General features: G+C 41.6%; 1 protein-coding gene across 3 annotated transcripts in view; it reads left to right on the plus strand.

Annotated features, from left to right (window-relative positions):
- GART (phosphoribosylglycinamide formyltransferase, phosphoribosylglycinamide synthetase, phosphoribosylaminoimidazole synthetase) overlaps positions 1–12,807 on the plus strand; it is a 29,720-nt gene extending 16,913 nt beyond the window's left edge. For all 3 annotated transcript variants that reach the window (XM_055421030.2, XM_055421048.2, XM_055421020.2), the window contains 12 exons: positions 307–538; positions 2,504–2,598; positions 2,893–3,002; positions 3,581–3,779; positions 4,815–5,066; positions 5,326–5,478; positions 7,218–7,424; positions 8,499–8,636; positions 9,635–9,765; positions 10,007–10,148; positions 10,792–10,907; positions 10,990–12,807. In XM_055421030.2, coding sequence (XP_055277005.1) covers positions 307–538; positions 2,504–2,598; positions 2,893–3,002; positions 3,581–3,779; positions 4,815–5,066; positions 5,326–5,478; positions 7,218–7,424; positions 8,499–8,636; positions 9,635–9,765; positions 10,007–10,148; positions 10,792–10,907; positions 10,990–11,181 — 1,967 coding nt within the window. In that variant the 3' untranslated portion in view covers positions 11,182–12,807. The remainder of the gene's footprint in view (positions 1–306; positions 539–2,503; positions 2,599–2,892; positions 3,003–3,580; positions 3,780–4,814; positions 5,067–5,325; positions 5,479–7,217; positions 7,425–8,498; positions 8,637–9,634; positions 9,766–10,006; positions 10,149–10,791; positions 10,908–10,989) is intronic.
- Positions 12,808–21,263: the final 8,456 nt, after the last annotated feature.

Genomic DNA, 21,263 nt, shown 5'->3' on the forward strand with positions numbered 1-21,263 from the left:
CTGCACTTCTAGTACCAAACTTTTCAGAGCTTGCCTTTTTTTTTTCCCTTCATTGAAATAATCATTCTTACATGAGATCTATGATAACACAAAGCTTTAATGTAATACAGTTGTCACCCTAGAGCAAAACAGGCTGTTCTTAGGAGGAAGGGTCAATTTACTATTATCACATAATTCCTGTTAGGATTCTTGTGAAGATCCATTTAAGTGAAATAAAGATTTTATTTTTAAAAAACCGTCTTGAATAAGCCACAGTGTATAATATTATTACTGTAATTTATGTATCAAATATGCTTTCTCTTACAGGGTTTCCTGAGGCTCAGGCTTTAGGACTGGAGGTGTTCCAAGGTGGCACTGCCCTAAAAGATGGCAAGGTGGTGACTGACGGGGGTAGGGTCCTTACTGTCACGGCCATCAGGGAAAATCTCATCTCAGCCCTTGAAGAAGCCAGGAAAGGACTTGCCGCTATAAAGTTTGAGGGAGCTGTTTATAGGAAAGACATCGGCTTTCGAGCCATAGCTTTCCTCCAGCAGCCCAGGTAAACTTGTGACCCAGGTGATCACAGCACAGCTTTAGAACTGGCAAAGATGGTGATGTAGAAAACTCCACTGAGCCTGAACTAGGCATTCTGTATTTTGAACGCTGAAACTGATCCAATTTTGATTTGCATTTAGTTTGAATCAAAAGTATTAGTTATATTCAAATAAAATGGAAAAAACTTCATGGTAGCTCATATTTGAAATGTGCTGTTAAAGGTTTTTTTCACATTCTACATTTTAGGTGTATGCAATCAGCTGTCAATTATTCATCAAGAAAAATAGGGGAAGGGATTTTTATTCCTTGAGTTATCATATATTTACATATTACTGTTAAATATATCTTTGTTATCCTGATTTTGTCAAAAGAATTTGAGATGAAAATATTGGTTATCTTATTTACAGCTTTGATTATACTATAAATTTTATCATTTCATTTGGTCACTGCATTTATATTACTGAAGTGTATTTTATAACTTCACTTATTTTCATATACAGCTATTCCTTTGTAAAATATCAGTGAACTATATTAACTGCAGATGTGGGTGTCTTGATCTTGTCACAGTATGGTCATTGAGTTTATGTATGAGAAATACTTGTTTTAGGACAAAATGAGAGATATTTAGCAACTTATTTCAAATTATACTGTTAATCATACGCAGATAACTTTATATAATTGAATTGTTTTAATTGAACATTAAAATAACATGCTAAAATTTTATTTTTTTAACTTTAAAATGAGTAGATTCTGGGCCTTCCCTGGTGGTCCAGTGGTTGAGACTTCACCTTCCAGTGCAGGAGGGTGTACAGGGTTGATTCCTGATTAGGAAGCTAAGATCCCACATGCCTTGTGGCCAAAAAACAAAAACATAGAAGCAGTATTGTAACAAATTCAATAATGACTTTAAAAATGGTCCACATTTTTAAAAAAGAAGTTAGATCCTATTGAAATTTCTAATCAGTAGAGCTTCATTTCCTATCCAAGTGTGACCCTGGACTCCCAACATTTTTGTAGTTAGCTGCCAAAAGTCTCAAATCTGTTTGTTCCCTGGCATCTTGTTTCTAATAAAACTGGAGGTATTTCTTCCTATATCCCTGAATCCCACTAGGCCAGAGTTGTTGTTTTTGTAAGGCTAGACTACCAAAGTCACAGTGCCATTTAACACGACTGGGCTTCCCCGATGGCTCACTGGGTAAAAAATCTGCCTACAGTGCAGGAGACATAGAAGACACTTTCAATCCCTGGGTCAGGAAGATCCTCTGGAGAAGGAAGTGGCAACCCACTCTAGTGTTTTTGCCTGGAGAATTCCATGAACAGAGGAGCCTGGTGGTCTGCAGTTCATGGTGTTGCAGAGTCAGACAGGACTGAGCAAATGAGCACTAAATGGAATGCTCCAGCTTGTTGGCACTATTATAAAGATGGAAATGATGCATTGAATATCATTACCTGGTTTCAGTGGGGTTTTGGTGTGGGGGTGGTTTTGGTTTTTTTTTTAGTTTTAAATCATTTCTTATAGTCTTTATAAGAAAATTGATACAGTTCTCTGTTAACTGCAGTAAGAGCTCAGTTTCATTATTAAGGGATTTCTTTCTAGAGTTCTTATCATCCTAATTTACACTTTTTTGCCTCAGTTTTGATACTCTTTTTCCTTCCCATACCAATATTGAACAGAGAAAGGTTGTGGCCAAATGTTGATATATTTACCTGCCTCTGACAGGTACTTCTGGAAGAAGTAGTTAAGTTAGAGAAGTAGTTCCAAATAGTGATTATCAACTGGGAGGTTGTTTAAACACATTTCAGTTCCTAGAACCTGCCCTAGACCAGCCAAATCAAAATGTCTGGATGGGGCCAAGCACATTAGGGGATCTGAAAAATGCCCAAGGAATATCTTCTGCTTTAAATAACATTTTAAGGTTAAAATAATTTTTCCCTGGTGATGTCTTAGTTTATTTTTTGAACTTTTTAGGGGCCTAACTTACAAGGAATCTGGGGTAGACATTGCAGCTGGTAATATGCTGGTCCAGAAAATTAAACCTTTAGCAAAGGCCACCTCCAGACCAGGTAAGTCAGATTCTGTCCTTTGCTAGTTCATCAACCATGACAAACACTGTGTACTGATTTGGGGCTTTGTAGTTAACTGAAGAAAATGTTCCAGACTAATGCCAAGTTGCTGTAAGTCTTGTCCTCTTTAAGCCAAACTCATAGTCTTTTGCTTTCTTATCTCTAATAGTAGGGAAAGCATTTCTTATCCATGATGTTAAACTCAAAAGGATTTGTCTGCCCCTTCAATATCTGCTTTCTTGATCAATCCTTTGCTGTTGAAACACAGCAAGAAATAAATTTTCTCTTCAACAGGCTGTGATGTTGATCTTGGAGGTTTTGCTGGTCTTTTTGATTTGAAAGCAGCTGGTTTCACTGATCCTCTTCTGGCCTGTGGAACAGATGGCGTTGGGACGAAACTGAAGGTAATCAGACAATTATGTGAGTAAAGGCCTTTTGAAAAAGATATGAATTTACTATATATCAAACATCTTTCTCCTCTTGACATATATGCACTAAAGAGAACCATACCAAATATTGTTTTGCTACAATGTTTCCAGTAACACAGTGTCTTTGAGAGTACATCTGGGACAAAAGAGAATAACTTTGGACCAAGTAGCATATCAAAGTGAAAGTGAAAAGTGAAAGTGAAGTGGCTCAGTCGTGTCAGACTAGTAGCGACCCCATGGACTGCAGCCCACTAGGCTCCTCTGTCCATGCGATTCTCCAGGCAAGAGTACTGGAGTGGCTTGCCATTCTTGCCTGGAGAATCCCAGGGATGGCGGAGCCTGGTGGGCTGCCGTCTATGGGGTCGCACAGAGTCGGACATGAATGAAGCGACTTAGCAGCAGCAGCAGCAGCAGCAACATATCAAAATTTAGTGTTCTTTTGTCTTTAGTGTTCATAGCACTAGCCAAGTCGTTATTTGTTAGCCTTCTCTGATAATTGACAAGATACAGTTTGGAACTTACTCTCTAACGTGGATGTTTATACCCTTCGGTAGGTTGCCCAGCAGTGCAGTAGACATGACACCATTGGTCAGGATTTGGTTGCAATGTGTGTAAATGACATTCTGGCACAAGGAGCAGAGCCCCTCTTTTTCCTCGATTACTTTTCCTGTGGAAAACTTGACCTCCGTACGACTGAAGCTGTTATCGCTGGGATCGCCCAAGCTTGTAGAAAGGCTGGATGTGCTCTCCTCGGTATGCGCTTCCATTTTAATCATGCACCCTCACTGCGTTTCAGCCCTGCATATAAGCCTGATTGGTGACCAGTATAGCCAGCGAGACAAACTGTGTGCCACACGATGAGGCAAACAAAATATAGATAGTACCAGCTGAGGAAAACTTAGACCTCGGTGCCCCCAAACCCTCCCCTCAAGGGTCAGACTCACACTTCGACACCATCAGCCAAGGTTTGTCTTTACCTCTGATCTTTGGCCCGTTTGACTCCTATGTCTTTCAGTGGCCTCCTGGACAGACAGGGTAGGGGCTTGTTTCCTCCTTTCGGCCCTGCAGCAGAGCCAGGTTAGTTCCTGGCATTCTGACTCTTTAAGCCTTAATTTCCCACAGAAATGACACTAAGGATAAAACGTACCCACGGTTTATAGAACTATTGCTGGAGTACATACATGAGGATTTTAACAAGGTAAATTTGTAGGTTGACCAGAGAACAAAACTACCTTTTTTACATCCCCATTTCTGTGGACAGGCCTATCCCAAAAGCCAAAATTGCCTTTCAACCATCTTTTAGAACTGTTCCTGATTTACATCTGCCTGCCTAGACCCTGTCTTTATATGATATGGTGGTAATGTGAACTTGATGTATTTATTAGGCCAGGGCATTTAGAGTTAGGCAGACCTGATTAAATCACTCTTCTAAGCCTGTACCATTATTGGAACATGGGGTGACTGTAAAGATCAAATGTAGGTGAAAGCATTTCTAAGACTAAACTGCTAGAGAAATGGTGTTACGTCCAACTGAGCATTCATTCTGTAAAAATAATGGTGTTTGGAGGTTATATTCACCCTTTGAGGAAATTAGTGCGGTTTCCCCTGAAATCATGCTTGGCTGAGAGTTCTGTTAGATGGCCCTTAGAGAACATTTTACTGAGTGTATACAGAATACAGCTTCAGTTTAATTGTCCATATGAAGAGTAGCTAGTGTCAGTCACTCCTTCCTAGACAGGTGTATAAACATTCAGTGATTTCTTTGTTCTTATTTTCTCTTTCTGCCAGGAGGTGAAACAGCAGAGATGCCTGACATGTACCCTCCTGGAGAGTATGATCTAGCTGGTTTTGCCGTTGGCGCCATGGAGCGGGATCAGAAACTTCCCCACCTGGAAAGAATCACGGAAGGGGACGCTGTTATTGGAATCGCTTCATCTGGTCTTCACAGCAACGGATTCAGCCTCGTGAGGAAAATTGTAGCAAAATCTTCCCTCCAGTACTCTTCTCCAGCACCTGATGGCTGTGGTGACCAGACCTTAGGTACACATACTCACGTTTAAACTCTCCTACTTGGAAATGTCTGAGCAACCAGTCACTAAGGTTAGGCTGCTTTCGTTACTTAAAATTAGAATGGAACAAATTATTAATACTTACGCTGTGGTTTGGCTGCTTAGACGTTGTTATAGAACAGGTGTATCTGGCAGGGTCATAGTCCTTCTCTGTTTCAGAATTATTTTTTATGTATGCTTTGGTTTCATTTCATGGACTTAAGTGTTTATCTTATGTTCCCAATATACAGGTGACTTACTTCTAACCCCAACCAGAATCTACAGCCACTCACTGTTACCTGTCCTGCGTTCAGGACATGTTAAGGCCGTTGCGCATATTACTGGTGGAGGATTACTGGAAAACATCCCCAGAGTCCTCCCTCAGAAATTGGGGGTGAATTTAGGTAAGATCACTAAAAAGAAATTTTGCTCAGAAAACTATTAGGAGAAAAAAATACATTATGGAAGGAAACTCTTAATACACATAGGATTATACCCAGAAGTTATTATTCTTGTGGGACTTCTTGTGGAAAAAGTAGGACCCTTTACCACATCTTTTCACATTATTGGCCATGTTTATAAGGCATACAGCCCTATAACTGACTTATATCAGATGAAATTTTCTAAGCACGTTCTCCAGGGAGTTGTTAAACTCTGTCAAGATGGAGTCAGGAACTTGCTGGGAGGGAAAGGGAAGTGGTAGTTATTAAACAGTCCATGTGCAGGATAAAGAGGACCCAAACCAAGGCATCGGGAAGAGAGAAGAATCACTGTGTGCTTAACGTGAAAAAAGAAGTCCCAGGTTTCTGGTTTAGTGGGTGCATAGGTGGGAATGTGCATAGCACAGGAGAAGAGTAGATTTGAATAGGGAATGAGAATACAGTGTTTTAAGTCTTTGACGTGTTCATTGCAATATTTCTGTGAGAAATTAAAACAGTCTGAATCAGGGAGTAAACCATGTGAAAGTATCAACTCCAAGCAAGGTTTTCAACATGACACTGGCTAGCAGTGTCAAAAAGCAACTTGAGAGGGTAGATTCCACCCCCCAGATTATTGGCACAAGGGATGATAGCAGAGATACAGAGACAGTAAGTGAAGATTGCTGTTTCAAGAAACTTATTGGTTGGGAATTCCCTGGTGATCCAGTGGTTATGAGTCAGCACTTCACTGTGGTGGCCTCGTTTCAGTCCCTGGTCCAGGAACTAAGATCCTGCAAGCCATGCAGTGGAGCCAAAAAAAAACCCAGTTTTTTAAACAGACCTAAATCTAGCTTCTTATTTTTTGGTCCTACTGTGCAGTTTGCATGATCTTAGTTCCTTAACAGGAATTGAACCTGGCACGTCCTAACCACTGGACTGACGGGCTTCCCTAAATTTTAAAATAAATGCAGAAGGGTAGAGTATTGCTCTTAAACCTTCTGTATAGCATAAGTTTTCTACAGTAGTATCTGTGTTTCCTCTAAGTCTGTATATAAGCCACTAGTTTTGCATCAAACTTAGGATGCGTTTTGGTCATCGCTAAGACCCAACTAGACATCCTCAGAAGGGTAGTATGCCAGCCTTTACTGGAATTCAGCCCCATTAGAGCATGTTTCATCAGGGGATTCCTAAGGATCTAGTTAGTTAATGCCGGAGAAGGCAGTGGCAAGCCACTCCAGTATTCTTGCCTAGAAAATCCCATGGATGGAGGAGCCTGGTAGGCTGCAGTCCGTGGGGTCGCTAAGGGTCGGACACGACTGAGCAACTTCACTTTCACTTTTCACTTTCACACATTGGAGAAGGAAATGGCAACCCACTCCAGTGTTCTTGCCTGGAGAATCCCAGGGACGGGGGAGCCTGGTGGGCTTCCGTCTATGGGGTCACACAGAGTCGGACACGACTGAAGTGACTTAGTAGCAGCAGCAGCAGCAGCAGTTAGTTAATGCAGCACAAAACTAATTGAGCAAACTGGCCAAGTGTGATACAAAAGTGTTCTTAATGCCTTAGTACAGATGGATCCCCAGAAAGCTTCTGAAAGGCCAGTTAGCAGTTTCACCTTATATAAAATAGCCGTCCTGGTTTTAATTTCCATAGCTTTGTAAATGTGCGTGCTTTTATACTTTGGGTCAACAGTAGGTTAAGGAACAACTCTTGCCTGTTTTCAGATGCCCAAACCTGGAGGGTCCCCAGGATCTTCTCATGGTTACAGCAGGAAGGCCACCTCTCTGAAGAGGAGATGGCCAGAACATTTAACTGTGGGATTGGGGCTGCCCTCGTGGTATCGGAGGACCTGGTGAAGCAGACTCTGCAGGATATTGAGCAGCACCAGGAAGAAGCCTGGGTGATCGGCAGGGTGGTCGCATGTCCCGAAGGTAACCTGTTCCTTACTCAGTGGCTCTTAGATCTATAACCTTCACTATAACTGTGCCCTGCCTTAGGAGCTCTGCCCACTCATTGCTATGGCAACTATCTTTACACAGCTGTCACATGGAAACATCCCAGCCAGTAATACCACGCATCTCTTCATTTCTGCCTCAGGGTCTGACCCCTGTGTGTAGCAGTCACACGCACAACCACACCCTGCAGGAAGCAACCCTTGATCAGTGGGGTGAGAGATAATGAGTCAGCGCCCACTTGAGAAACAGAAGGAGGGAGTGGTTTTAGGCACAGTCTGTCTACATGGCTCCTTTGAGGGCCCCAGTGGGATCAAGCCCAAGTTGCCCACAGCGGTGACCAGTTGAATAACACACTCAGTGTCAGAGTCTTCCCCATCATCATTCCCTGTCACTTCCCAAAGTAATCTCTCACGCGAGGCCTTAGTTCAGGCTCTGCTTTGTGGCACAACTCAATTTGAGGAGCAGTGAGCAATCACCCTGACAAGTACTGTAGTACCCAGAACTCTGTTAGAAGTACTCGAAATTGGCAGAAAACCCACTCCGATTCTCTAACAGAAATGTCAAGACTTGTTAATTTTGCATTTCATTCCTTTCTTGTGTAGGCTTCATTTTCAGGCAGGCTCTCCAAATACCCGTAAGATGTCTTAAGCCTACATCCTTCAACTCACATTGCACTAAGACAGGCCCTCTCTTTCTCAGCATCCTATATCCAACCTTGGAATGGTCTTGCTTGGTCACATGCCTACCCTTGAAGCTGAGAGGTCATAGCACTAGTGTGGATGGAAGATTTACAGAAGGGAAAGAACACTGGCACGCACTAACATCCACTTTAGATACAGTGCTGTAGCTTTTAGTTGAAGTGTGCAGTGTCCGCCTTCAGGAAGTTTATATGAGTGGATAATGATAAGTAAAACAAACTGTTTGTTTTAATCCTGCGTATTTTCAGAATAAAATAAGTGTTTTAAAGTGTTTTTAAAACACTTCTCTTTGTATATTACTGTTAATTCACAGTTGTTCTTGATTTACTTATTGGGTACGTTTGCACCAAAGGTTCTCCTCGTGTGAAAGTCGAGCATCTGATTGAAACCATGCAAATAAATGGATCAGTATTGGAGAGTGGAACCCTGAGAAATCATTTCTCTGTTCAACCGAAAAAGGCAAGAGTAGCTGTCTTAATTTCTGGGACAGGTGAGACGTGGCTACCTCTTTACTACAGAGCTGTAGGCATGCTCTGCCTTTTCTCCCATTCTTCCCCGTAAAGAAACCTCCAACTGTGAGAACACTGTTAGTAGAGTGGAGCTGGATATTATTAAGGAGTGTTAGCTTTTCTGCATCCTCAGTCCTTCCACTTTTCTCAGGCATTTTAGACAGCTTCAAAAGGAAAATTAGAGGGTGTTGGGAAGATGGTTGAAGAGAGAGAAGCTTTTCTAGACAGAATGCAAATTGCAACTTTTCTATTGTAGCTTTATAGTTGAAAAGTCTTAAGACAGTTGAGTCTTTTTTTAATTTTCAGCAGTAATTTAGTACAAAATTTTCATTTGCCTCTTGTGGGCAGAGGGGTAAAGTAATAAGAGCGTTGTTTTCTCTCATATGGATGGATACAGCACGATTTTTTGGCTTATGGGGTTGAACCCAGGCCTTTGGCAGTAAGTGGACAGAGTCCTGACCTCTGGACCACCCAGCAGTTCCCACCACTGTTTTAAATGACTTTGCTATGAACATTTTTGTAAATATACAATAGGTTCATAAGTACATATCGGATTCTTTCTTTAAATTACATTCTCAGAAATATAAATGCTTTACAAGTACATTTTAAGGTTTCGGTATATTTTAGACCCAAGTTGATGGTAAAGCAAAGACATGATTGTAACGGGTCCGTCGTAGTGGTTTATTCTTCTTGAAAGTGCTCGGGTTTTTTTCTTGTTTGATTAAGCAGCTTGTTCCTCATCCTTCAGTTTTAACATGTGTTAAACTGTTTCTACTGCTATGCTAAATCATATTTTGTGCTTATGTTTTCATGAGATACTAATCCATTATTCCAAGAAGAAGGAAATGTAAAAGCCTCACATATTTTGCCAATCTTTTCCAAGACATTTTTATTCAAAAATCTTGCCCATTCCCTATTTGAAGTATATAAACCTTTTAAAGAAGTATGCCTTCACCTGTGTTTTTCTGCCTTTTTTCAGGATCGAACCTCCAAGCTCTCATAGACAGCACTAGGGAGCCAAGTAGCTTGGCACACATTGTCATTGTGATCTCCAACAAAGCTGCAGTGGCTGGCTTAGATAAAGCAGAAAAAGCCGGAATTCCCACCAGAGTAAGTTACTTTGAAAAGTATCTTTACAGATTATTCTAGCTCATAATCTGCCCCTAAGTATTCTTAAGACATCTGGAGTTGGGGTGGCTACTAGGCTTGCCTTTCCATTCCAGTTCATTCCTTCATTCTTAACATCACGTGTGTCTTCAGATGGTCAATGTGGTCTATTTATAGGTTAGATTTTAAATTATTTTTGGTTAATTTGTTGGTGACAGATGGTACTTACCTGTTTCTCTTCTAGATAATTAATCATAAATTATATAAAAATCGTGCAGCATTTGACACTGCAGTTGACGAAGTCCTTGAAGAGTTCTCCACAGACATAGTCTGTCTTGCAGGATTCATGAGAATTTTGTCTGGCCCCTTCGTCAGAAAATGGAATGGTAAGCAAAAAACTGATACCACATTGAGAAATCAACTGAAAATGACTCTAGGGTTAACCATCCCAGTCATGAGAGATCTACTATGACATTTTATTTTGACATACATAATAATTGACTTTCCTTTGCCTTTAGCCCAGAGAGTGACCCAGTGATGACTTAATATCCTTCTTCATCAGTTTTCTTTGGTGTGCTATAATTATGTTTTCTAAGATAGCTTAGGTTGCTTTCACATTATTACAAATGTAATACTTCATCTTCTGGATAAATACTGGGAGGAGACTTTTTTCCTTGTTTAGAAGTGTGAACCATTGCCAGAAAATGGCAAAGAAGGCACTGTTGTCAGATTACACAGTATCTGCTGTTAATGTCAAGAGCCCTATAAGCCAGAGTAGACCCCTTCCCATCCATCTTTGAGTCACTGCCAGCACCTGTTCAGAGTCCCTCATTGTGTCTTCATATGTGCAAGGCAGAAACCTGCTGCTCCCAGGGCCTCCTTGGATCAGAACGTGTATTTCACTTTTCCTCGTTTCTGTCTTTGACAATGAAAACACCCAACCTAGAGAAAGCTTGCTCCTGTTGACTCCTGATTCTAGACAGGAAAATGTACATTCTAGATTCTGACCACATTTTAATTAATTTCCAGGGAAAATGCTCAATATCCACCCATCCTTGCTCCCTTCGTTTAAGGGTTCAAATGCCCATGAACAAGTCCTGGATGCTGGGGTCACAGTCACCGGGTGCACCGTGCACTTTGTAGCTGTGAGTATGGCTCATGATTAGTCTTTAAATGTCGGTTGCACTTGCCAGAGGTAACGTTCAGAACTTCTACTTTCTTCTCCAGGAAGATGTAGATGCCGGTCAAATTATCTTACAGGAAGCTGTTCCAGTGAAGAGGGGTGACACTGTTGAAACTCTATCTGAGAGAGTAAAATTGGCAGAACATAAAATATTTCCCTCAGCCCTCCAGCTGGTGGCCAGTGGAGCTGTACGGCTTGGAGAAAATGGCAGAATCTGTTGGGTCACAGAGGACTGAAGCGTCATCACCCAGAAATGGAGACAGCTTTGAGAGCATTATAAGTACTGCAGGGGGACTTTTTATCCTGGACTCCGCCTAAAAGATGTGTGAAACATCTTGTGTGTTGCCTCCAGTGGTCTTTCAGGTTTTACCTGTTTGGGGCCTTGTTCAAAATCAAAGTAGACTTTCAGAATTCCTTTTACTCTTAGCCAAGTATGATACCAAAACTTAGTCTTTTCTTTTTCAAAGAGCTAACAAGTCTATTAAGTTAGTATCTCGTCCCCATACTGTATATCTGTACTAATTTGAATTGAGACTTCTCAAATTATTCTGATCATAAGTTGGTATCATAAATTTTCTGGGTAGCTCCCATTGAGGGATAGTGTTCTCTGTGCTTTGAAGTATCATTACACATTCCTCTAATAATTGACGGTTTCTGTAATACCCAGATTTCAGCTTCACAGTTTGGGAGGATGGAAGGCAATCTACTCAGAAGTGTTTAAAGGGTTATGGTTTCCCTCCCTGGCCAGTTGGATATGCAGTTCTGGAACTGGGAGGTCTAGTTCACATACTGGGCATATGCACATGACCCTACAAACAGGACCACATTTCTGTCACAGCTGAGCAAACAGGGAATGGCCACCAGGCTCACAGGCAGCTAGCCAGCCAGCCTTAAACTTCTGAGCCACTTTCAAAGGGGCTTAAAAGTTCTGCCTGCCCAGCAATGGGCACCTTACTGGAAGGTACCTGGAAGCCCTGTACAAGTCTTCCCTTGGAGTTTAAACTCAAAACCTCAACAGTACAGGACCCTTACAGTAGTTACATATAGAAGACAGTAGCGCTCGCCTTAGAATGGGAAAGAGTAGAGGGTGAAGAGAAAGTCAGATGGAAAGACCAAGACTCTTTCCGAGAGACCCTCTTCACCGCCTCTGGTCCAAACCGGGGTCCCCAAGCAGCTGGGCAACACTACCCTACTTCTCATTGACTAGTCAGCAACTGCCATCAAATGCTGTTCCAGGTACATCAGTTCATACAGGTACCTTTGTGCAGAAACAGTCGATTCATTTTTGTCTAGGGAGTTCACTCAACATAATTAAGTGCCTATTATGTACATAATTAAGTGCCAAACACTATCCTATGAACTTTTTAGAAAGTTGGAAGATACAAAGCAAAATGTTACTAGTTGATAAAATCACATCCTATAATAAAAGTAGAAGCTGGTACCAAGATGTAAATTAGAAAAGCCAATCCGTTTGTGACCTAAGAAATACAATTTTCCAACCCTTATTTAGGCACTAATCCCCACAAAAAGGAACCTGGACTCCATGGAAGGCAGCTGATCCAATATCTTCAGATAGGAAGAATCAAAATGTGTCAGAAATACCTGGTTGACAGAACCAAAAAAAAAAGGTAGCAAGGCAGGACTTTTTTGCATACTGAAAGGACAAAGGAGGCACATAGGGTATCCTGCTGTCTAGTTTGTGATAAACAGTATTTGGACATGTTGAGTGTATGCGCAGCCATTGGTTTAAAATGATACTCGAGAAAAGGTCATTTAACTTAGGGAAGAGCCAATGCACAGAAGGGTGAGAACAAGATGTTAAATTCTTTTGTTAATGAAATAAACACGGGTGTTTGTCTTTATTGTCTCTGTTTCTATTTGTGTAAGCAGGATTAAAACAAACGAGCCCTTACATTGTGTTCAGGTATAAAGATACAAATGGGGAAAGGGGGTTCGACTTCGATCAGTTGTGCAGGTTACACACAATAGTCAGAGCATCCAGGTGTCAGTTTCAAAGTGCTGGGTAAGCCAGATATTCTAAAATTACAATAATTTTAAAGAGATTTTAGCCTCTAAATGTACCTTCTTAAATGTTTTACTATTTTTTAACTACTATACAAACTTTTAAAAATAACTCAAGTACAAGGAATCCCCTGGCAGTCCAGTGGTTAGGACTCATCACTTTTCACTGCCAAGGTCCTAGGTTCAGTCTCGGTTGGTGAACTGAGATCCCCGAGTGGTGCTAAGTTAAGTAAAGTAATGTGCCAAGTTAAGTAACTCCAGTACAGTATGGCATTTAGTAACTGGTGTAGCTAGTCCCTCATTACGTTTTTTCACCAGAGTTTTCTTGGTTATTCGCTCCCATGCTGAGCGGTCAGAACCACAGCCAGAGTCGCGCCCAGGGGAAGACAGGCAAGGACGTGGGTGACACAGCCAAGTCAGTCTCCCTCGGCCTTGCTTCAGTGAGCATTCCGACTGTCACCGCTTCCACGACTGTCATGCACCCTGACTTCCTCAGTCTCTGGGTCACTTGCCCAGGCAGGATCATCTGACTGGTCAAGTCTAGGTCACTCACCCTGCTCTAACGGCCTGGGGTAAAGAGACTAGGACACGACCTTTGGGTTGCCTCACATGATGGTGGATGCCCCACATGACAAGGATTCCCATGCTCAGAGGCCCCTGATTGGACAAAGGCCCAGCTCCAAAGGTCAGGTGACTGATGGAGCTGCAAGAGGTTTGGGAAGACTAATAACATTGCAGTTGTTTTTTGAAGTTCACATTATGCTGACAATTCCTCTTTTTTATCTGCCTGGACTGCTTTTTACCAATTATCTAATAAGCAATTTTTACCTCCTCCATCCCTACGCTCTTTTAGACAGTCTTCTAGCCATTCTTTCTCAAGCCATGTAAACTTTATATTAACCACAAGGCTGTAACCAGAAATAATCTAAATGTCCATTAGATAATGAATCAAGTAAATGTAGACTATCCCTGCAATGAAATATTACTCTGCCATAAAAAGGAAGTAAGTACTGGTTGCAACATGGATCAACCTTGAAACATTACACTAAGTGAAAGAAGTCAGTCACATGACTGCACATTTAAGATTCCATTTATGTGGAATGTCTGGAACAAGCAAATCCTTAGAGACAGAAGAGATCACAGTCTCCCAGGGCTATGGGAATAGAGGTCTTTGGAGGTGATCACCTATGCAGTGTCTCTTGGGGTAACAAGAACATAGGAAAATCGATTGTGTGAACATGGTTGCACCACCCCATGAACACACCGAAACCACTGAACTGTACTCAAAAACGATGAATTGTGTGCCATATGAATTACAGTTGATAAAACTATTCCCCCAAAAGATACAACTGTTACCATAAAAAGATGAATTTGTATAATTTTTAAAATAGATCAGGATTACTTTTAACCTTATAAAATGCATCAAAATTACATATAAAATATTTTCACATAGAGCAAGTCACTTAATACAGACAGAATTTCCCACGCTTTGTGACAGAAAGCATGCCACCTGCTTTATGTCAACTCTGCCTCTTTGCACCTGTGCCAAATCAAATCTCAGAGAGTTTGGGTGAAATAGAAAAGGAGAGCCTTACTGCTTTGCCAGGTAAAGGTAGGCACAGAAGGCTCCTGGCTTGAAAAACTGTGTCCTAACCCAGAAGGATTTGTTGAGTTTTATAAAAACACTTCAAGGGTGGGGTTGCTGACAAGGCTAGGGTATGTGCGGGGTCACAGGTGGTGGGTCTCCTGACCTTGAGTTCTTTGGTCCCTTTAATCTTGCCTCAGCTGGTTTCTTGGCTGCTCCTCACTTTGATTAGCAACTGTTCAAATCCACTCTTTGGAACTCAAGGAAGGTCATGGAGGCTGGAGTCTTGCCTACAAGAAATGGGAGACAGAAAAGGTTTCCATGCCCAGGTGCCCACAGGATGCCCCTGGTTTCAAAACCATACTAATCCACCTAAATAGCAATCCTAGTCCTAAAATTCTCTGTTAACCTGGTAGTTCCCTAAGCTTCTTAGAAGTGCTAACTCCTGAGCCCCACCTGCATTGTGAGCACTGCAATAAAGCATTGCATGAATAATATTACAAATGTGCTCAGTCACTCAGTCATGTCTGACTCTTTGCAAGCCTATGGACTATATCCCTCCAGGCTCCTCTGTCCATGGAATTTCTCAGGCAAGAATACTGGAATCGGTTGCCATGTCCTACTCCAGGGGATCTTCCCAACCCAGGGATCAAACCAGGGTCTTTTGCACCTCCTGCATTGGCAAGGCGGACTCTTTACCACTAGCACCACCTGGGAAGCCTAATATTACAAATAGATTTATTTTTTAAAAGGTTCATGAATTGAAATATTTGTGGACACTGAAGTCAAGCTGCATTTTAAATCTTTCTGCACTGCAAAACTCCAAAAATTAATAGGAAGAAAGTTTTCTGGAGTACTATCACTCAATTCCTTGACTGCTTCTGTTATAAACAAAACCAAAACAAGGTCTATCATTAAAAATCATTTTTAATATGCAATTGAGGGACTTCCCTGGCAGTCCAGTGGTTAAGACTTGGTGTTCCCAATTGTAGGTGGCACAGGTTTGATCCCTGGTTGGGGAACTAAAATCCGAATGGAGAAAAAGATCAGCTGATAAATCTACTAGATTGTGTTGAAAGCCAAGTATTGGAAACCCTCCAATTTTGTAAAGAATTTATTTCCTATCCTCCACCTCCGCAGCAAATCAGCCTTTTCAACCATGCCTTCATTTGGTGCCCTGAGGGTGTTCACAGCACCCTGTAAGATTTAAGGTAAGTGTCAGGTGTGCCTTTTGCAAAATAAGGGAAGAATAAATTTCAAAGGACTTCCCTGGTGGCTCAGCAGTAAAGAATCCACCTGCCAATGCAGGGGACACGGGTTCAATCCCTGGGTCAAGAACATCCTCTGGAGGCAAGGGAGAAAGGGAAAGATACCCAACTGCATGCAGACTTAGGTGAAATCTCAAAAACAACAGAATGACCTTGGTTTGTTTCCAAGACAAACCATTTAACATCACTATAGTGCAAGTCTATCCCCCAACCACTGATGCCGAAGAAGCTCAAGTTGAACGCTTCTATGATGACCTACAGGACCTTCTAGAACTAACACCAAAAACAGATGTCTTTTTCATTATAGGGGATTGGAACACAAAAGTAGGAAGTCAAGAGATACCTGGAGTAACAGGCAAGTTTGGCCTTGGAGTACAGAATGAAGCAGGGCAAAGGGTAACAAGCTTTGCCAAGACAAAGCACTGCAAACACCCTCTTTCAACAACACAAGAGAAGACTACACATGGACATCACCAGACAGTCAATACCGAAATCAGAATGATGATATTCTTTGCAGCTGAAGATGGAGCAGCTCTATACAGTCAGCAAAAAAAGACCAGGAGTTGACTGTGGCTGAGATCATCAGCTCCTTAATGCAAAATTCAAACTTAAATTGAAGAAAGTAGTGGCCACTCAGGTATGACCTACATCAAATCCCTTATTATACAGTGGAGGTGATAAACAGATTCAAGGTATTAGATATGGTAGACAGAGTACCTGAAGAACTATGGACAGAGGTCCATAACACTGTACAGAAGGCAGTAACTAAAACCATCCCAAAGAAAAAGAAACGTAAGAAGGAAACGTGGTTCTCTGAGGAGGCCTTACAAACAGCTGAGAAAAGAAGAGAAGCAAAAGGCAAACGAGAAATGGAAAGACATTTCCAACTGAATACAGGGTTCCAGATAATAGCAAAGAGAGATAAGCATCTTTTATTGTTTTATTGGTTATTTGTACATCTTCTCTGGTGAAATGGGCTTCCATGGTGGCTCAGATGGTAAAGAATCTGCCTGCAACTCAGGAGACTCGGGTTCAAGCCCTGGATAGGGAAAATTCCCTGGAGAAGGGAATGGCTACCCACTTCAGTATTCTTGCCTGGAGAATTCCCCAGACAGAGGAGCCTGGGGTCACAAAGAGTTCGACATGACTGAGTGACTTACACTTTCACTTGGTGAAATGTGGTATTCAAATCTTTGCTCATTTTAAAACTGAGCTAAATTTCTTTTTATTAATTTTAAGAGCTCTTTATATAGTCTGGATATCAGACTCTTATCAGATATGTGATCTGAAGATTGTTTCTCACATTATGTGGCATGTGTTTCCAGTTTCTTAATGGTGTTCTTTGAAGCAGATATTCTTAACTTGGATGAAGCCCAATTTTCTATTTTTTATTACTTGTGCTTTTGGTATCATATCTAAGAAACCATTGCCAAATGCAAGGTTACAAAGTTTTACATCTGTTTCCTTCTAAGAGTTTTATATTTTTGTGTGCTAAGTCGCTTCAGTCATGTCCAACTCTCTGCAACCCTATGGACTGTAGCCCTCCAGGCTCCTCTGTCCATGAGATTCTCCAGGCAGTGATACTGGAGTGGGTTGCCATGTCCTCCTCCAGAGAATCTTCCTGACCTGGGGATCAAACGTGTGTCTCTTACATCTCCTGCACTGGCGGGCAGGTTCTTTACCACTAGAGCCACCTGGGAAGCCTTTGATCCATCTTGAGTTCATTTTTTAATATAATGTGAAGCAAGGGTTGAACTACATTCATTTGCAAGTGGATATTCAGTTCCAGCACCACGTATTAAAAAGCCTATTTTTCCCATGTCTTGGCACCCTTGTCAAAAATCAATTGACCAAAAATGCATGAGTTAATTTCTCGACTTTCAATTACATTTCATTGATATCCTACATTCATTGTCTATCCTATGCCAGTACCACAAAGTCTTGATTACAGTAGCTTTGTAGTGAGTTTTGAAATAAGGAAGTGTGACTCCTCACTTTCGTTCTTTTTCAAGACTGTTTTTTATATTCTGTGTTCCATTTAATATATATATATATGTGACTGCATCCGGTCTTGATTGTGGCATGTGCAATCCCTGACCAGGGATCAAACCCAGGCCTCCTGCACTGGGAGTGTAGAGTCTAAGCTACTGGACCACCTGGGAAGTCCCTATTCTGTGTACCTGGACTTGCCATGTAAATTCAGGATCACCTTGTCAAGTTTTTTCAAAAAGGCTGACTGAGATTTTGAAAGGAATTTAGCTTGTAGATTAATTTGGAGAGTCCTGCCATCTGAATAATAGTGTCTTCCAATCAATGAATACAGGATGTCTTTCCTTTTACTTGGGTCTTCTTTCATTTCTTCCAGCAATATTTTATAATTTTTAGTGTCTCCTACCTCCTTGGTAACACGTATTCCTAACTGGGTCATTTATTTTAATGCTATTCAATTTTTAAAAAACTGATTGATTGCTTTTTTGTCACCCCGCTAACTATCTGCATCATGTGAAAGGCCAGGCTAGAGGAAGCACCAGCTGAATCGAGACTGCCAGGGGAACTTTCAGTAACCTTAGACAACGAGGTGGCACCACCCTTATGGCAGAAAGTGAACAGGAACTCAAACGCCTCTTGATGAAGGAGGATGAAAAAGCAGGCTTAAAGCTCAACATTCAGAAAACTAAGATCATGGCATCCGGTCCCATCACTTCATGGCAAATAGATGGGGAAACAGTGGAAACAGTGTCAGACTTTATTTTGGGGGGCTCCAAAATCACTGTGGATGATGACTGCAGCCATGAAATTAAAACACTTGCTGCTTGGAAGAAAAGCTATGACCAACCTAGACAGCATATTAAAAAGCAGAGACATTACTTTGCCGACAAAGGTCCATCTAGCCAAGACAATGGTTTTTCCAGTGGTCATGTATGGATGAGAGTTGGACTATAAAGAAAGCTGAGTGCCAAAGAATTGATGCTTTTGAACTGTGGTGCTGGAGAAGACTCTTGAGACTCCCTTGGACTGCAAGGAGATCCAACCACTCAATTCTGAAGGAAATCAGTCCTGAATATTCATGGGAAGGATTGCGCTGAGGCTGAAACTCCAATTCTTGTGAAGAACTGACTGAACGGAAAAGCCCCTGCTGGGAGAGACTGAGGGCAGGAGAAGAAGGGGATGACAGAGGATGAGATGGTTGGATGGCATCACCGACTCCATGGACATGAGGTTTGAGCAAGTTCTGGGAGTTGGTGATCGACAGGGAGGCCTGGCGTGCTGCAGTCCATGGGGTCGCAGAGAGTCAGATGCAACTGAGCGACTGAGCTGAACTGAACTGACTGCCCTGGGTCTTTGTTGCTATGAGCAGGCTTTTTCTTCTTGTGGTGATTGAGGGCTCCCCTCTTGCTTCTTATTGCTGTGGCTTCTCTTGTTACAGAGTATGGATTCTAGAGGTGGGCTTGAGCAGTTTCGGAACATGGGCTCAGTAATTGTAGCACACGGACTTAACTGCTCCACAGCATGTGGGATCTTCCTGGACCAGTGATCGAACCTGTGTCTCCTGCATGGGCGGGCAGATTCTTTACTATTGACCTACCAGGGAAGCCCCACATAGGACTTTTATTGCTACTGAACAAACTCAATGCATAGGAGAAAAAGAAGATAATGGATCTTAACTCCAGATAAGAAGTCTTTTTTTTTCTGGACCCCTGCAGTGGAAGTGCAGAGTCCTAACCACTGAACCACCTTATTAAAATTCTTTACCTATAAATGAAGTCCTAAGTTTCCCAAGGATTGATGAAGGCTGTCTATCCTGCAGTTGGAATCTCAGAAAAAGAAAAGGAAAAGATAACAGTAAGTATGTGAGGTGATGATATGTTAATTTGTTAATCAGTGTGATTGTGATGATTATTTCACACTTGTACATATACCAAATTACCAAGTTGCACACTGTAAAGGTATACAATTTTTGTCAATTACAGCTCAGTGAAACTGGAAACAAATTTTGAAGGGTGAGAAAAAACAAGAATGGGGACTTCTACGGTGGTCCAGGGGCTAAGACTGTGTTCTCAGTGCAGGGGTCTCGGGTTCGATCCTCAGTCAGGGAACCAGATCCCACATGCTGGAACTAAAAGATCCCTCATGCAGCAACTGAGACCCAGTGCAGCCAAAGACAGAGATAATTTTTTTTCTTTAAAAAAAGAAAGCAAACTTCGAGTAGGTGTGCTATAAAGCAGTGATTTTGATAAACTTGTTGGGTAAATGTTATATGGGCTGAAAACAATTCAAATCTTGATTCTCAGGCTACTGATGTGCAGTTGTTTTCCCCACTATTAGCCTGCAATTGGAGATATATACATTATTCATTGTTTCAAGGAACAGAACGCATTCAGTTCAGTTCAGTTGCTCACTCATATCCGACTCTTTGTGACCCCATGGACTGCAGCACACCAGGCCTCCCTGTCCATCACCAACTCCTGGAGCTTATTCAAACTCATGTCCATTGAGTCAGTGATGCCTTCCAACCATCTCATCCTCTGTTGTCCCCTTCTCCTTCCACCTTCAGTCTTTCCCAGCATCAGGGTCTTTTCAGATGAGTCAATTCTTCACCATCAGATGGCCAAAGTATTGGAGTTTCAGCTTCAGCATCAGTCCTTCCAATTCAGGACTGATTTCCTTTAGGATGGACTGGTTGGATCTCCTTGCTGTCCAAGGGACTCTCAAGAGTCTCCTTCAACACCACAGTTCAAAAGAATAAATTCTTCGGCGCTCAGCTTTCTTTATAGTCCAACTCTCACATCCATACATGACCACTGGAAAAACTATAGCTTTGACTAGACGGACCTTTGTTGGCAAAGTAATGTCTCTGCTTTTTAATATGCTGTCTAGGTTGGTCATAAATTTTCTTCCAAGGAGCAAGCGTCTTCAAATGCAGGCTCAAATGACAATAAATCCTTATGTTGATTCAAGGCCAAAAATGAAAACTGGCATCCTAGATTGGGGAGGGTAGTTTTTCATTAGCAAATTTCCACAAATCCTATGTGTGGCCCTTACTGACCACCTTAGGATGTTAGATAACTGGTTAACCCACTAGGGAAGATGAAGAATGGAAAAATATTCAAATGAGTGTGAATCTCCTCTTTTCCAGGTTACCTCTTCCCAACCCTTCTAGATGTTCAGTCTTATTATGCTAATTAATTAAGTTCATTAACCTCTTCCTTTCTTTTAAAGCTGACACTGTCTACAACAAACGCTTCCTTGATCAGAGTATAAAAGGAACTGATATAACCAAACTGACAATACTGTTCCTCAATTCTATTTCAATAAAATAAACCAAAATCAATGAATTGAGATGGCACCCAAAGGAAAGCAGATTCATGGTGTTTCTGGAAATTGTAGTTTCAGAAGATTCAATTTGCAAACATTATAGAACAAAATGTGACTTTAGAATTCA

This window comes from Moschus berezovskii, chromosome 1 (genome assembly GCF_049115385.1).
Source record: "Moschus berezovskii isolate FMDL1 chromosome 1, NW_MosBer_1.0, whole genome shotgun sequence".
Taxonomy (NCBI): Eukaryota; Metazoa; Chordata; class Mammalia; order Artiodactyla; family Moschidae; genus Moschus; species Moschus berezovskii.